Genomic DNA, 15,743 nt, shown 5'->3' with positions numbered 1-15,743 from the left:
CGTGAGCCAGTCGTATTGTACGAGTAGGATGAGATGAAAGTCGCGAGTACGTCGTTCGAATACTGTAAAAGCGGCGTACAGTAGTTTGACAAGTGGTGGGCGGGTGGTTGTGGTTGCCCTTGACGACCATCTTTGATCTCAGCGTCCAAAACTTCTCCTTCGAATACGGCGTAGACACTCATACAATTCAACACTACGCGTTAATCGAAGATTGATCTTTCAACACCTGCAACAACAACACTGCATGTTTTGCAAAAATGGCTACAACAATCAATCCGGCTGCATTCTCGACGAGTACCTCCTCCTTCCGCGCCTCGCAATCCCAAAATGCCGCCGCCATGTCGTACTCGGACAACCCGCTCACGCAACTACCGGCGGTGGACTTCAACTTCGATGACTTGCGGAAGCGCATGGCCGATTTCACGCTCAGGTTCGATGCATTTATCGAACAAGGCAGGAAACGCGTTTTGCAAGAGAGAAACGAATTTCGAGCACGGTTGGGAGAATTGAACGGTAAGACAATGTTTGTGGGCGATTTATGGAAATTGGACTAAAATTTGTTGCGTCGTGGCAGAGGAGCAACGCTCCAAAAGCACACAGATCACGACATTACAATCGTCGTTATCGAACCACAGCAATGTCCTCGCGAGGGAGCAAGCCGAGAAGAACGAGATGCACGCACAAATATCCAAGCTCGAATCTCATCAAGCGACTCAAGCCGCGGCTTGCGACAAGCTCAGAAGTTCGATTGCCCAGACACAGAGGCAGATCGACATCAAGCTACAGGCCCAGCGTGAATACGCTGAAAAGATGGACGGTCAAAGTCGTCTGAACGGACCCGAGTTGAATTTCTGGGAAACATACCTGGGTTGTCGGATCGAGGGAAGCGGCGATGAGAGCAGGGTGAGGATTGTGTTCATGTTCCCGCCCTCGAAGGGAGGTCCAAACACCAACGACGAAAGAGAGGCCATGTTTGAATTACAAGTGCCAGCTACGGGTAGTGGCAAGTATGATGTTGTATATATGAAGCCAAAGCTGGACGCTGTCAAGGTCGAGAAGGTCGTCGATCGACTAAATTCGACCAGAGAGATTGGAACGCTATTGAAGGGCATGAGAGGTTTGTTTATGGAGGCAATGAAGTAAAGTAGTGGCGACGATGATACCCCCAGGGCATATGATGAGATTTTGGACTTTCAATATGCCATACATTTGACGACAATCTTTGTTGCGAGAATTGTTTTTCTTGACGAAACCATTACACGTACAAATCGTTGAATGACCGATTGGCCAGGGATCGCGCATTAATCAACATCAGTGACGGCGTTGGTGATCAACGTGTCTCACTTTCCCTGTCTTAGAACAATGAGTAGACCGCAACACAGTCTGAGTGATGGAGTAAAACTTGGTCTTCTGATGTCGGGTCTGTACAGAAGTTGGGAGGATGTTGTCACAGAAATCGACTTCGTCTATCCGCGAACCTGTCTCTAGTTCATTGTTATTTGATCTCGTGAAAACAAGGTCACTGTACACCTGAATGCAGATAGATATGTTGTACACAAATAGACACGTACATTGTGGAATCGATAAGCAAGTCTTGAAGAGCCCAACAGAGAGGTATTGATACAGTCGTAATGACACTGCGTCCATATCTACCTGGCCACCTGTACTCGTAATAAATCCCGAAGAAGTAAAAAAGTTGGAATGAGAGTCTTGTACCTTTTGGACCCCAGCATCAATGCGCCGCCTCCCACGTGGGGAAATATTGACACCTTTGTTACTACGAATACGGGGAGTAGTACAACACCAGGTACGACTCGACCACGGAGGTCTAGTTTTCTAGAAAATAACCCGCAAACATGTCGTCGACAAACATGGCCTCGATGCCCTCTGGAGGTAATGCATACTCTCTGACTCCCACGCGAGACTCTACCGTCCTGACATTTGTACCTCAGACCAGAAATCCAAGAAGAAGAAAAAGTCAAAGAAGAAGGGCGGCAACAATGCGCAAGCCACGACTCCGGTAGAACCTCAGACTCCGACAGAAGCTTCGCAGCCCAAGGATGGCGCAGAAAGTGACGACTCCGATGCCGAAGAGACCACAGAACTATCCTCCACGAAGACAGATGTGCCTGAGGGGAAAAAGATATTAGATTTGATGAACGGCGTTGCCAAAGATACACCCACACCCACCGAGAAGAATAACGATGCGAATGCCGATGCAGACACAGATACAGATACCGCGACACGGTTCGACGCTCTGGTCAAAGACCGTGACGCTTTACGTCTCGAAGTGACGGAACTTCGCAAATCCCTCGAGGAACTACAATCTAAACATGCCACCGAACTTGAAACAGCACAAAATGATCTGGCCGAAGCCCAGCAAGAGAAGGAGACGGCCGAAGAACAATACCAGACGCTGTTGGGTAGAGTCAATACCATCCGCAGTCAACTAGGCGAACGATTGAAAGCAGATGCAGTACGTCTTTTTGTTCCTTGTTGTATCATCACCGAGAGACGCTACACCCTTGTCTCCTACTCATTACACACAACTAACCATTGCCCCCCATCCTCAACAGGAAGAACTCTCACAAGCACGTGAGCGTATCGACGAACTCGAATCTGAAAACAAAACCCTCCAAGAACGTTACGACTCTCGGACCGCCGAAGTCGAAGAACTGTCCTCAAGGAACGCCACCCTCGAAGCCTCCAACGCCGAACAATCCAAAGAACTCTCGACCTTGCGCAATCGACTCACTCTTTCCCAACAGAATTGGCACAAGGAAAAGGAAGAGCTCGTCGAGTCCGAAGCGTACATTCGTGAGGAATTCGAAAATGCCAAACAAGCCATGCACGACTGGGAAGTGTTGGCCATGGAGGAACGCACCTTGCGTCGCGACCTGACCGACCGAACCGCCGATCTCGAAGAACAACTGGCTTCGTTACGTGAGGCGTACGAAAAGGCCACGTCGGAGCGAGACACGCAGTCCTCCACGGTCGACGGGCTCCAAAAGGCCCTACAAGAGATCCAGACCGTCCGGAAGCAAGAGCTCAAGGAACTCGTCGAGACGAATCAAGCCGAGCAGGACTCGCTACGAACACAACTGTCGAGTCTACAGGCGCAGCAAGAGTCCATGAGTGCGGAATTAGAAACGACGAAACGAGACCTCGAACGAGCCCTCCCGTTCGAAAAGGAAGTGAAGGAGAAGAACCTCCTGATCGGCAAATTGAGACACGAGGCCGTGATCCTAAACGACCACTTGACGAAAGCTTTGCGATTTTTGAAAAAGGGCAAGCCGGAGGATAATGTTGATAGGTGAGTTTGTCTGTTTTGTCTTAGTTGGTTTGAATTTCCAAAACCTCCTCCTTCACTCATTTTTTGGCCCCCAATATTGACCACTGCCTTCTCACCATCACCTGTTGAAATGTCCCCTTCCGTTGGTTGCTGTTATTCATAAGGCCCACCACTACAGCACATACCACGGCCCCCGAACTCCGCACATACACAGCCCTACGGGACTTGACTGGATTCACGGGGGCCTACTCCTAGTCGTTCGAATACACACGTGCATCCTTGGTGTTGTACAAAGTATTGTCGGAGTCAAAGGCGGTTTACAAACACCGTTCCGATGATGATCCACTTACAGAAACAAAAATCCAACCCCAAAGATGTCTCATCCTTCCAACGTCGTCGCCCTACCTGTACCCACATACCCATTCCCATACACATTGCGTCTCTTTGGAATATTTGAGGTTTGAGAGAAGGCTAACATGATGGCCTTTTTTTTGAAACAGACAAATCGTAACAAATCATTTCCTGCATTTTCTCCATCTCGACCGATCCGATCCCAAGAAGTTTCAAGTTTTACAACTCATTGCCGCGTTGTTGGGTTGGACAGATGAACAAAGAGAACAAGCTGGACTTACTAGGCCAGGTGGTGCCGGTTCCACGTCCACGTCAAATTCGCTGAGGTTACCGGGGTCGCCTCTCGTTCATCGTACACCTAGCACTCCGGCTCTACAGCAACACCACGACTATTTCGGCGCCGACAGCGGTGTCCCGACGAGCCCGGCCGCTGGTGCTGCCAGTAGAGAGACTTTGGCAGAGTTGTGGCAAGATTTCTTGGAAAGGGAAGCGAATGTCAATGGTGGTAGTACCGTGAGCAGTACCAACGCTGGTAGACAGGGGAGATCATCGAGGCAAGCAAGCCAAAGTCAGAGTCAAAATCCAAAATCACCACCACCACCACCAACAACAACAACATCCTGACAGAAAGAAAAATGATTGCTCGACCTCTACGGATATATACCTCACATAGGTCAAGAAAGATATAATGATGAAAACAAAAAATAAAAGAGGAAACATGAATGGATAAAGATACACGAGACACAAAGACAAAAGACACAATGACACAGAAACAGACACAGATAAAGCAAATGTTGAACGCAGAACGGGATGAAGTTGCTTTGGTAATATGTCTCGGTGCTTTCGATTCCGTGTGCCATGGTCGATACATTTACTACAGAGGAGGTAGTCGTCGTCTTTTCCCCCCCTCAACGAGGATTCGACCAAGTGTCTTGTATCGTTGTCTTGGTATAAACTTGGACTGCTGATTTGATCGCTTTTGGGTTTCAATGTGATTCATGCTGCATACTGTGAACTCCCATGATCCGGTTCACGAAGCCAGACTCGAACCCCCCTTACGGAGTATAAGAATCCTACTCGTCTTTTTCTCCCGGAGAAAAACCCCATCCATTCCTAGAAGAAAGATAAACAACCTGCCAACGAACGCCTTTGGATCCAAAGAAAACATCAAACTCCTAAATCACCACACCATATCATCCCTCATAAAGTCTCGTGTGTTTCTGGGTTGTCCCTTTCCCTTGAATTGCCTTTTTTTCCCCTTCCGGGCTATGTGTTGAATCAATTCCTCCCCAGAACTCCGGGTTTATTCCAAAAAAAAAAATCCAAAAAAAAGGAAAGGCGATAACAGCATCAACCCATTTGCACACACACCCATACCCACATTCATATATGCCTGTATATGCTTGCTTCACTCTGTCATACTCGTCGATCTTCATCCACATTCATACGAGCCTGTATATATGCTGCTGATTCCCATACTCGTAAAGTATTCGTTTCAATGTTTCAATTCGTCTGCAATGCAGGATACCCAAAACGTTCAATCACTTCGGGTAAGTTCTGATCATGTCAAAAAAGGTCAGTCACAGTCACAGTCACAGCCTGGGGTGGGTATATGTGGATGACCTACCGGATCCACTGACGCAATGTCGTCTATTCCAATCTCTTTGTCGACGTACCGATGATTCTCTCCTCCATTCCATCGTAGGTACAACCTCGCCCTTTGAACGTCCACGCCGAACCTCATCTGGCCGAGGGTGACCTCGGACGGATCTCGAGGGTGGTGTGGCGACCGATCTGACCGGTGAGACAAAACATCGAGCATGGCCTCGGCGATCTTGGCAGCCAGTTCCGAGTTCCACGATCCTTCGACCAGGTTCAACAGTCTGATGGCGTTGACTGCCCGTCTCCGGACCTCCACGTTCGGTGCGGACGTCGCGGCCAGAAACAGGGGAGGGATGAACCCCAGCCCACCCGACAGACTGCCGCCGCTGGGTTCGTCCGCGACGGCTACGGCGGGACCTTGTCCGTGTTTGAGCATATCCTCGACCTCGTTGACGACGAAACTCCACCGACAGCGAGGCGGCTGCACCACTGGCTCCTCCGACACGCGGAGTCGGTTTTTGGTCAGGTCCAGAAGGACGTACGCGGCGACGTTGTGCACCACGAGCATCCGCCTCTCGGACACGGGACCCGTCGAGGTGAGCTTTTGGAAAAGGTTGATCCACTTGTACAGTCTGGCGTCGAGGTCGTTGATGGATTCGATGACCTCGTCCGACAGCGCTCCAGCTCCCCCGTCGTGGTCCATCATGGACGACGAAGATGCCAGGGTCGTGAGACTCAAAATGTCGGAGATGGCTTCGCACAGGTACGTGCTGGCGTCCTCGAGGCCTTCAAATGTCTGGCCCAGTGCGTGGTTGATGATCCGGACGTCTTGCGGACTGAGTCCTATCGCCGTGATCTGGCCCTCGAGCTCTTCCAGGCGCGCCACCGGTGCCAACCTGACCACGTCCCTGATGGTGGGCTCGATGTACGTCGAGATGAGATCGTGGGCGGGATCGTCCGGTCGGCGCTTGGCCTTCCACTCCCCCAGGATCTTGATGGCGGCCTTCATGTGATCGAAGGCCGCCTTCTCGGTGCCGTTGAAGTTTTCCAGGCACCAGAAGATGACGCACGAGACCAACACGACGTCGATGGGGGGCTTGTGGGTCAGTAACGCCCTGATCGCCGTGTTGTAGTGGGTCACCGAGTCGTGGGCCGCCTGCGTCGAGACGGACCCCGACGTCGTGAGCGACTGGTGGAGGTTGGCGAGGGCGATGATGGAGTGTTTGATGGCAGGTTGGTGCCAGGTCGCCTGGGGGAGGACCACGGTCCACAGGTAAGGCTGCGAGTAGACCGAAACCAGGTTCGCCGTCCGCTCGAGGAAGAACTGGAAGGATCGGTATTCTTCTTCGGTGCCAAAGCTGGGGACCAAGGCTAGTTCTTGAGGATGGGGGTATGAGTTCAGGTACGAATGAAGCTGAGGATTTTTGGGAGGAGGGCTTCTGGTTGGAATACCGGGTAGAGGAGAGGGTGCTATCGAGGAAGGCCCGGCCGAGGACGACGAAGAGGAGCCGGCGGGTTCGAACAATCGGATCTTGGGCGGTGCATAACCGCCACATTCAATGTTTGATTTCAGACACCTCCATGCCCCTGATGTTAGCGACAATGCTTTTGGAATAGGACATCAAGACGACCACGTTACCTTTGACACGAAGGTTTGCCCTCGTCACACTTGATGCGTCTCCTTTTGCAAGTGAGGCACCCGTTGAACGTCTTCGGCGCCCACTTCTTGGTGCGAGACTTTTCGGACTGCATGGTCGGAGGAGGTGAGGTTCGCTCTGAAGCAGCCGCATCATCTTGGGCATTGTCCATGCCGGTCTCTATTATATCCTGAAGCATCGAGAGACACAGAGAACGAGGGCGACGATCAATCTAGGAAATGACGTTTCCGGAAAAGATGGACCCGGGATGTCGTGCGTGCGATGAAGAGGAATTCAAAAACAAACGAGCACCGCCGACTGAGAGGACGAACGTCGGTGGACGTCGGAGCCACGGTTCGGGCGAGATTGAGGACAGGGATAAATGTTGAGGATACCAATGGGGATACTCCTTTTTTTCTCTGCTTTCCCATGCTCGTACTGGCCACACACAACATGAGCATGCTCCAATACAGTTGCCGACATGCCAGATCTTGTGTTTCGTCTCAGCCTTGTGTTTCGTGGATCTCTTTGGACCTTTTATGCCACCAGGTTTGGCATGGCCTCGGGGCTCCTGAATCTGTCGGTAGTAGGCGACGCAATGAGACTCGACACAGACATTGGTCAATTGGCAAGAGATGATGTGTGGCAAGGGAAGTCAAAGCTGAACAGAGAACGAGTGAAACGGTCAACCCCCGTGCTCCTCTGAACCTGGCGGTCCTCCAAGGTTCTAGAAGAACATCTTTGCCTTGTATAGAGTTTTGACAGGTAATAGATGATATGGGGGAATTCCCCGAAAAAGGGCTGTGTATATGAGAGGCCCTATAGCTGTACAGTATGAACGAGCCGACGAGTTTAGGGCCAAATGGCGCATAGCCTGGAGTGGATATCACCACAGGGTGCCTGGATGGGTATATGCCTGATGGACGGGAGGAAGCGACTCTTTTCACGTACCTTTTTCTTTCCATTCATTTGTAGTTTAGTGAATGTCGTGCGTTTCCGACGACGGTGAATGCTTACATACCCTGGTCCCGGAAGTAAACCGTGACTCAGGCGGTTCTTGCGATTTTTTCCAACGGTCGGTGACAAAGAACAACATACTGAATCAGGACGCATCGGTTTGCGTGATATTGCTTTCAGGCCTTCTCATTAGATGACCCACAAATCCCAAGGCAGATTTTGTGCATCCGACCCTCCGGCAGAGTTCTGGATCTGGAAACCCGTACTTTCTTTCTGCTGGTCTGCTTGGAAATGCAAGGTTCGAGATGATTGGGAAAGGCTTTGCAATATCAAAACCCACCAATGGGGTGGAAGCACGAGATCGGACTCTGGTCTTGGAGTCACAGAGATCTTCCGACAGATTGCAACGACGGGCCCTTGACCGTGGCATCTTGTTGTAACCCTTGAGTTCAGCTGAGAGACCGTGGACATATCGGATGGAGCAACGATCTGCAATATCAGCTGGTAGAATTTGCTTACTCGTATCCGTACGAGAATACTGGACAGAGGGCAACGACCAAACAGAAACCTCCCCACGCTTCCGCTAACACCGAGGCATCCCGTACGGTAGGGTACTAGGTTAGGAGAGATGGCTCCAGAGTCGCAAGGGCACCACGCATGACTTTGCCGCAAGGCGGGCATTGTCGAGAGATCTCATCGCTTAGCCTGGCAAAGGTCGGGCCGGGTTCATTGGGGCGGGGAGAATGTACCCTGGTTCGCATCTCTCGGCGATGAGGCTGTAAGGCTGGACCATGAGAAACCCATTTTGCGGCCGGTTGGACGCGCGAGGACATAGGTTCGTCACACTTGTAAACGAAACGATCGTCGGCGTCGACAAAAAGACGGAACGAAGCGAAGACCTTGATCCGGCAATCATTTCGAGTTTGGTCCTCTTGGCTTCGTTGAGGCTAAAGATATCATCCATGGCTTGTATGGCTATGCATTTCTATATTTTCCGCATTTTCCAGCTTCAGGGTCCAATTGGATTGTTCAGCAGGGCTTCGCTTGTGGGAGGGACCACCCACTGCCCTTGCATACATTGACCCTAGGCAGCCCTATGGAGTTACCCAACCACAGGTAACTCCGCGCAGTTACTGGCCCTGTGGAGGTCGTCGCCGAACATGTGGCAAAGGGCATCGCGCAACGAAAAGGGAGTGGAGAGATGAGGGTCTCAAGGGGGCGGTGGAGGGCCACGGGAGGGAGGAGGGGGGGGGCCTTAGATAAGCAAAGGGGAAAGAGGTTGTCTAGATGGTCTGCCGCTACAGGATCATTTTCCCAGGCGTCAATAATCAGGCCAGCGAACCGGATATGGGCGTGCAAGAGAGAGGCACATGGGCCGGAGTCCTCCTTGTAGGTGGTGGTGGGATGACTGGACGCCTTACCGGCAACACATGGTAAATATACCGCAACTCACGGAGCACTACTACAATACTACTGCTACAATACCACTGTACCTGAAAAAACAAGACCTCTCTTTGGCATTTGATCTTCTCTCTGACCGTACTTTTGCAACAGTATGGAGACTTGGTGTTTGAGGGTCTTGCGGTCAATCATTGAGGCTCTGGGTCTGGACTTTTGTTAGATATTGCGGATATCTCAGCATATTTCTTTGTTCTCTGTATGGGAAGATGTCAACCATATTTTTATTATTCAAATCTTGCATTCTCACTCTAGTAAAAAGCAGAGACTGGGCCTACTATACGGATTATGACCACCCTGTTCATCTACCAGAGGTGAAACAATCCCTACTCCGTACAGACTACGGCTCTAATACTATGTACTGTAATTACTTCATTCCAAAGGTTAAGCTCCTTGACACACACACACACACACTTTAACCCTTGACACGAATTCGCCACGCGGGAGTTGCAGATAGATTAGAGGTAACGAGTAGAATACCATAGTTCCTACGGCCTGCATCCATGGCAAACCAAGTTAGTGAATACGAGCATGTCCATCGCTCGAGCATTTACTTTACCTACAATAGAAGTTTACCCTCGCATCTTCCATCCTCTTTACGGTCAATACTTCTCTATTTGTAAAGGAGATGACAGAGGATTCCCTTTTCTCAGTAGAGGGCTAAAGGACTGATCATCCCCTCCATCCCCTCCCCTTTCTCCCTCCCTCTTACAAGTCATCAATCTCAGATCATCTGCTCTCCTCCTCCCCCCCCCCCCTTTTTTTTTTCGTCGGGCGGACTCCGTACTTTGGGCTAAAATATTCGCTACTCGCTTCAGGGACGATGAGATCTCAAACTACCCGCCTTGGCAACGCTCTCTTGACGCCTTGGTATGGAGTTTTCTGTCCGTGTCCATCGAATCAATCTCTTCTTTTTCGCTTTTACTGATACCTTCATTCCAGCCCATTTCAGCCACCGAAACACCACTGTATGACCTTTGAACAGCGCCATGGCCAAACCTGGTCCAGTGCGCGCGCGCGCGTGTGTGCTCTGTTAATCGCCTGCCTATTGTATGTACAGTACCCGTACTAAACTCGTTTTCTCTGATTTGGCACGAAGGGGGGCCGCTCTGTCGCTGTCGCTTTATGCTTGGTTCCCTTTCCCTACGTACAAGACAAGGTAGGGGCGTTTTTTGGTTGGCCTTTCCGCCGCCACCGGGTGTAAGTATCAGCTTAGAACTTCACGCCTTCATGGCTACAGTACTATTGACACTACCCCTGGTTTGGAAAACTGGTTCCTTGGATTTCTGTTTTCTGAGATTCATCTTCTTCATTATTCCTCATCGATCATTTTCTCGTGTGAACGGTGCTTGAGGCCAACATTCATTCATTGTTTATTTATTCTCCATGTCATTCATTCTTTTTGTGGTGTCGATGTAATTGACCAACGGACGATTCATTTTTTTACACCACATTCCTTTGGAATTTCTCTACCCAGTGCGATTTTGCCTGCAAGAGGGAGAGAGGTGGTGGATTGACCAAATCCATATACTATCCATGGCATCTTGATACGGACACTTACTAAAAATGTCGTGGCGGAACGTACCACCGAGAAAGCTGATCACGGCCACTCTCTCGGTGTGCGCATTTCTATTCTTGATCCATTTCGTGACCCAGGGACCCAGAACTCCCACCCAGATCCAGCACAAGTTCGCGTCAAGGGGACTGGCTCAACCTGAACGACAAAATACCGTCAAACGTGAGTTTCTCCATGCGTGGACAGGATATCAAGACCACGCCTGGATGGCGGATGGCCTCTTGCCCTTGTCCGGTGGTAAGAAGCATCAATTTTGCGGGTGGTCCGCCACTCTCGTCGACGCGCTGGACAGCTTGATCATCCTGGGACTGGACGAGGAGTTCGACGAAGCACTGAATGCGACCCTGACCATCGACTTCGCCGAGAGCGTGGAGAATTGCGACGTCAACCTCTTTGAATCCACCATTCGATACCTGGGTGGCTTGATGGCGGCATACGACCTAAGCAACGACGCCAGGATCCTCCCCAAGCTGATCGAACTGGGCGACATGTTACATTCGGCCTTCGACACGCCCAACGGCATGCCCTGTACGATGTGCAAGTTGGCGACAAAGGGCGCCGTCGTCGAATCGTCCGAGAACGCCGCCCTGGCCGACATTGGTAGTCTCTACTTGGAATTCGCCCGACTGTCCCAGGTGACGGGGGACGACAAGTACATGCGCACGGTCGACAGGTTGAGTGACGTGTTTGCCCGGTCGCAAAACGACTCGTCCATCCCGGGCTTGTGGCCGGAGAACCTCGGTCCGCGCCTCGTCGACGGACCGCAGGGGTACGACTTTGCCAGGAAGAGCTCGCGGTACGGCCTCGGTGCCATGTCGGACTCTGCGTACGAATACCTCGTCAAGGCGCACCTGCTCGTGGGCGAGACACGGAGCGTGTACCGGACGATGTGGGATCTGGCGTCACGACAGATCAAACGGTACCTCCTCTTCCGCGCCCTCATCCCCGGGGCCAACGAGACCGACGCGCTCTTCCCGGGCATCGCATCTCGGAGCCTCGGGTCGGCCCAGACGCTGTTGGAGACGAGGACGGAGCACCTCGCGTGTTTCGCCGGTGGCATGTTCGCCATGGCTTCCCGAATTTTCAACAACCCAGACGACTTTGAGGTCGGCGAACAAATCACCAACGGCTGCGTGTGGGCGTACCAGAACAGCCCGTCGGGCATCATGCCGGAGACGCTCACGCTCCTGCCATGTTCCGTCAACGACGGTCTCCAGTGCGACTGGGACGATTCGTACTGGGGCGTGCAGAGCAACAGACCCGAGAACTGCATGAACGGCTACTGTCAGTCGTCCCGGTACCCTCCCGGGTTTTTGCAAGTCAAGGACCCGTCGTACAAGTTGCGTCCCGAGGCGATCGAGTCGGTGTTTGTCATGTGGCGCATGACGGGCGACGAATACTGGCGAGAGGTCGGTTGGGAGATGTTCCAGTCAATCATCGAACATACCCGCTCCCCCTTTGGGCACGCCGCCCTGCTGAGTACCATGGAGGTCTACCAGCGAGACACTTACGAGAGGGGTCTCATGGTGAGGAAGGTGTTGGCCAGGCAGACGGATGACATGGAGAGTTTCTGGTTCGCCGAGACCCTCAAGTATTTCTATCTACTGTTTAGTGACCCCAGCTTGATCAGTTTGGACGAGTGGGTTTTGAACACCGAGGCCCATCCGTTTCGATTGACCAGGGGAATTCGAGGGTTTTGATTATGACATTTGATTCCGAACCACCAATCACGACTTTTGATTCCTACTTTGGATCCTGAATTTGGATCACACATCAAGATGGCCCGGCATTACAAGTCTGTTCCTCCCATCTTCGAATCAACAATTCAGAACTGTATCACCATATCCAGTCACCACCTTGTTGGTTCCGGCGGAAGATTCGGTCTTGTATGCCGAATCACAATATCTTCCGACATTCTTTTTGGATTTCGTCAAAGGGTTCATCGTCAGCGTCATAGAGAGAGAGTCGAGAGAGTCCAGGGGGTTCTTCCAAAAATTCAGGGGCAGGAGAAACAGGACTCACGGTACTCCCACGGCAAAAGGCGATACAACATCCATCACCAGGTTCGGATTCATAAATCCATGATTGAGCACCACCTGACCAACCGACCTTGTGACTTCCACTGTTTTTGGGGTTTGTCAGTCGGTCATTCAGTCAGAAATCCAAACAGATTTTGCTTCAGAATGAGGATGACAAAGCAAGGGGGAACAAGGTCAACGGTAGATCAAGAAAGAGCAGGGATCGAAAAATGGTTCAAAGTACTCAAAGAAGGGAAGGCAAAGAGTGAGAAGGAGAAAGAGTCAAGAGTGAAGAGAGACGAGTCATCCAAAACTCACTCGGTTGTAAAAGTCGCCTGGTCACCTTGGAAGTTTGTCTTGCCGTACAAACTGATTCGATAAGTCGAGTCTGCGTTGACGTCGTCGCCGAAACACAACAACGCAACGACAGCGACGGCGGCGGCGGCGGCGGCGGCGGCGGCGGTGGTGATGGTACCAAAGACAAAATTAGTCGAGGGTTTCATCATCATCATCATCATCATTGTCGTCACTTTCCTTTTTGGTGTGAGAGGACAAGAACAAAACAGAAAAAACAAAAAACAAGATCGCACTCATCAGACTTTTAAATATACCTACTCAAAGGGAAAAACCCCCCACCATCATCAATTTCACACAGTGTCCCTTCCTCAACGAAAAAGAAGGAATATTACGAGAATTGACGTTCCAATGTTGCACACGCAAGGGAAAGAAAGTGAATCACAAACCGGTTTTGTTCTTTCTTTTGCCCAGCTTGATCAGGCACGGCAAGGCGGACTACAATACCTTCTACTGTGGTGATCGGCAAAGAGCATAGCAGCAAACAATTGTCGTGTCACCTACTCTAAACATCTTTTGCCTCTGTAGAGTCAGTTCTACTCAATAGCATACTCCATGAAACTCCATGCTGACATCGTGTGTAACGTTGCGTTATCTTCATTGCAAATCCCGCATCTTGAGATGACTTGGAACACTATGGAATTGTGTTTCTTTTTTCTTTTTCTTCCGAGACGTCATTCCCACCCATGTACATCGTTTCGTTTCTCCTTTATCTGCACGGAAGGAACATGCTCATGCTGTTCCCGTCACGGCGAAACAGAAACAAAAAGGAAACCCCCTTGCTCTTGCTCTTGCTTTTCATAATCCAGTTCATCATACTTGACAGAAAAAAACCCACGCTCATTTTCGCAGCATACTGTTGCCAAACAAAACTCATGAGCTCAACCAGTCCAAAAATTCCGGAGTGAAATAGCTGACTACAATGCCGGCACCCGCTCGTAGTATGCCCTCGGTACTCTCAAACGCCATGGTCTTGAGATCAAACACGCCAGCCTTTGCACCCGCATGGATCATGGCATACTCTCCACTAACTTGGTACGCAGCAATAGGCATATCTTTGGCAAGCTCCTTGGCATCACTGATGATGTCGAGGAAGCTGCTTGCGGGCTTGACCATGATGATGTCAGCACCTTCGTTGATGTCTCGTACAATCGCACGTCGTGCAAGACCTCGTCCTCCAGGTGGAAGCTGGTAGCATTTCCGGTCACCAAAACTGGGGCAGCTACCTGCCGCATCGCGGAAGGGGCCGTACAAGCAACCCGAGAATTTGGCAGCATAGCTCATAAGGTTGACTTGATGAGAAAGACCTGCCTCAATGAGTTTGAGCTTGATCGCACGGATGCGTCCGTCGTTCATATCGGATGGGGCGACACAGTGTGCGCCGGCTTGGGCATAGGCCATGGCCACGTCGGAGATGCGTTCAACAGACATGGCGTTATTTAGAGAACCGTCGTCGCGGAGAATTCCACAGTGACCGTGGCTCGTGTATTCACACAGACACACATCTGCGACTATGAAGAGGGATGGGAACTGTCGACGGATGAGTTGTATGGCTTGGATCACAGGACCCTCCGGGTCGTCGGCAGCTGTGCCCAGGGCATCTTTGGCAGTGGGTGCGAGAGGGACACCGAAGAGGATGACACTTCGGAGACCTTTGGCCACAAGAGGCTCAAGGAAGGGGACGAGCTTATTCAGGCCGAGGCGGTTTTGGTTGGGGAGGGAAGGGATCGGAGTAACCTCGTTCGGGTTGTCGGTGATGAAGAGAGGGTAGATGAGCATAGACTGGAGAGAGTTGTTAGTATGTTTGAGATTTAAAAAAAGCGACGGCAAATGACCGCACCTTTGTCAGCTGTCGCTCTGCTTGCCATGCTCTTGACAGTGGGTGACTGTAACCTGCGTGAAGTTGGCTGGAGATGTCACCGGCAATGCTCACACTCGTGGCGGCGGTCGAGGTGTACGAGCGGGCCATGGAGGGTCGAGAAATGGTCGATTGGTTGTCATTGCTTGTCGCCGTGCTGGCGCTCGCTCGGACATTGGACTGAGAAGAGTCGCGGAACGCGATGTCGTGGACTAGGGAGGAGAAAGACATGATGGGCGGTATAGAGACGAGGAAATTCGGTTGGTTGGTTGGGAGGAGCGTTTCTGAGAGGGTTGTCCTTAGAGGACGATGGTCTCAGGTATGGGGGCTTTTGAGGAGGTCGAGCACAGCTCAGACCAGGCAATCGCAGTGAATATCTTGAAGCAAGGGAACACTGAGCAAGAATGAAACTGCGCTGTGTGTAAGATGGAGGCGACGACGGCAGAAAGTACGAGCGCTAACATTCCGTGAATTTCTTCCCGACGCACTTTTTGGGATCCTCGCCCTCGGAAGCCGGAAAAACTGTCAGCGAAAATCGGAGGGAGTCGATTGGATTTGGCACTTGTCTCACTGCTCCTCCGTACCTGGACTGTAGTTGTCGCTGACCTTTAGGGACAGGCGATTCGTCAATGGCACCAAC

The 15,743-nt window shown here is 51.3% G+C and overlaps 6 protein-coding genes across 6 annotated transcripts; 3 read left to right on the top strand and 3 right to left on the bottom strand.

The window, feature by feature from the left end:
- The first annotated feature begins 205 nt into the window (after positions 1–205).
- Positions 206–1,237, top strand: PV06_02089 (uncharacterized protein). The gene is made up of 2 exons (XM_016402736.1): positions 206–513; positions 575–1,237. Exons 1-2 carry the CDS (start codon positions 258–260, stop codon positions 1,141–1,143), a joined length of 825 nt encoding a protein of 274 aa, XP_016266633.1. The 5' UTR covers positions 206–257; the 3' UTR covers positions 1,144–1,237.
- A 576-nt stretch (positions 1,238–1,813) lies between these two features.
- Positions 1,814–4,450, top strand: PV06_02088 (uncharacterized protein). The gene is made up of 4 exons (XM_016402735.1): positions 1,814–1,893; positions 1,953–2,476; positions 2,577–3,313; positions 3,793–4,450. The coding sequence occupies exons 1-4, from the start codon at positions 1,857–1,859 to the stop codon at positions 4,265–4,267; spliced, it is 1,773 nt and encodes a 590-aa protein (XP_016266632.1). The 5' UTR covers positions 1,814–1,856; the 3' UTR covers positions 4,268–4,450.
- A 211-nt stretch (positions 4,451–4,661) lies between these two features.
- On the bottom strand, positions 4,662–7,054 carry PV06_02087 (uncharacterized protein; the record flags this gene model as incomplete). Its single annotated transcript, XM_016402734.1, has 3 exons — positions 4,662–5,200; positions 5,271–6,822; positions 6,885–7,054. The coding sequence occupies 3 exons, from the start codon at positions 7,052–7,054 to the stop codon at positions 5,147–5,149; spliced, it is 1,776 nt and encodes a 591-aa protein (XP_016266631.1). The 3' UTR covers positions 4,662–5,146.
- A 3,710-nt stretch (positions 7,055–10,764) lies between these two features.
- PV06_02086 (uncharacterized protein) lies at positions 10,765–13,327 on the top strand. Its single transcript, XM_016402733.1, has one exon. It carries the CDS (start codon positions 10,864–10,866, stop codon positions 12,571–12,573), a length of 1,710 nt encoding a protein of 569 aa, XP_016266630.1. The 5' UTR covers positions 10,765–10,863; the 3' UTR covers positions 12,574–13,327.
- PV06_02085 (uncharacterized protein) lies at positions 12,480–13,432 on the bottom strand. Its single transcript, XM_016402732.1, has 3 exons — positions 13,210–13,432; positions 12,896–12,995; positions 12,480–12,789 (listed from the first exon to the last, which is right to left on the bottom strand). The coding sequence occupies exons 1-3, from the start codon at positions 13,410–13,412 to the stop codon at positions 12,691–12,693; spliced, it is 402 nt and encodes a 133-aa protein (XP_016266629.1). The 5' UTR covers positions 13,413–13,432; the 3' UTR covers positions 12,480–12,690.
- A 239-nt stretch (positions 13,433–13,671) lies between these two features.
- On the bottom strand, positions 13,672–15,731 carry PV06_02084 (uncharacterized protein). Its single transcript, XM_016402731.1, has 2 exons — positions 15,086–15,731; positions 13,672–15,027 (listed from the first exon to the last, which is right to left on the bottom strand). Exons 1-2 carry the CDS (start codon positions 15,332–15,334, stop codon positions 14,119–14,121), a joined length of 1,158 nt encoding a protein of 385 aa, XP_016266628.1. The 5' UTR covers positions 15,335–15,731; the 3' UTR covers positions 13,672–14,118.
- Positions 15,732–15,743: the final 12 nt, after the last annotated feature.

This window comes from Exophiala oligosperma (genome assembly GCF_000835515.1).
Source record: "Exophiala oligosperma strain CBS 72588 unplaced genomic scaffold supercont1.2, whole genome shotgun sequence".
Taxonomy (NCBI): Eukaryota; Fungi; Ascomycota; class Eurotiomycetes; order Chaetothyriales; family Herpotrichiellaceae; genus Exophiala; species Exophiala oligosperma.
Note: the sequence above shows the minus strand (reverse complement) of the source record. Positions and strands in the feature narration are given on the sequence as shown.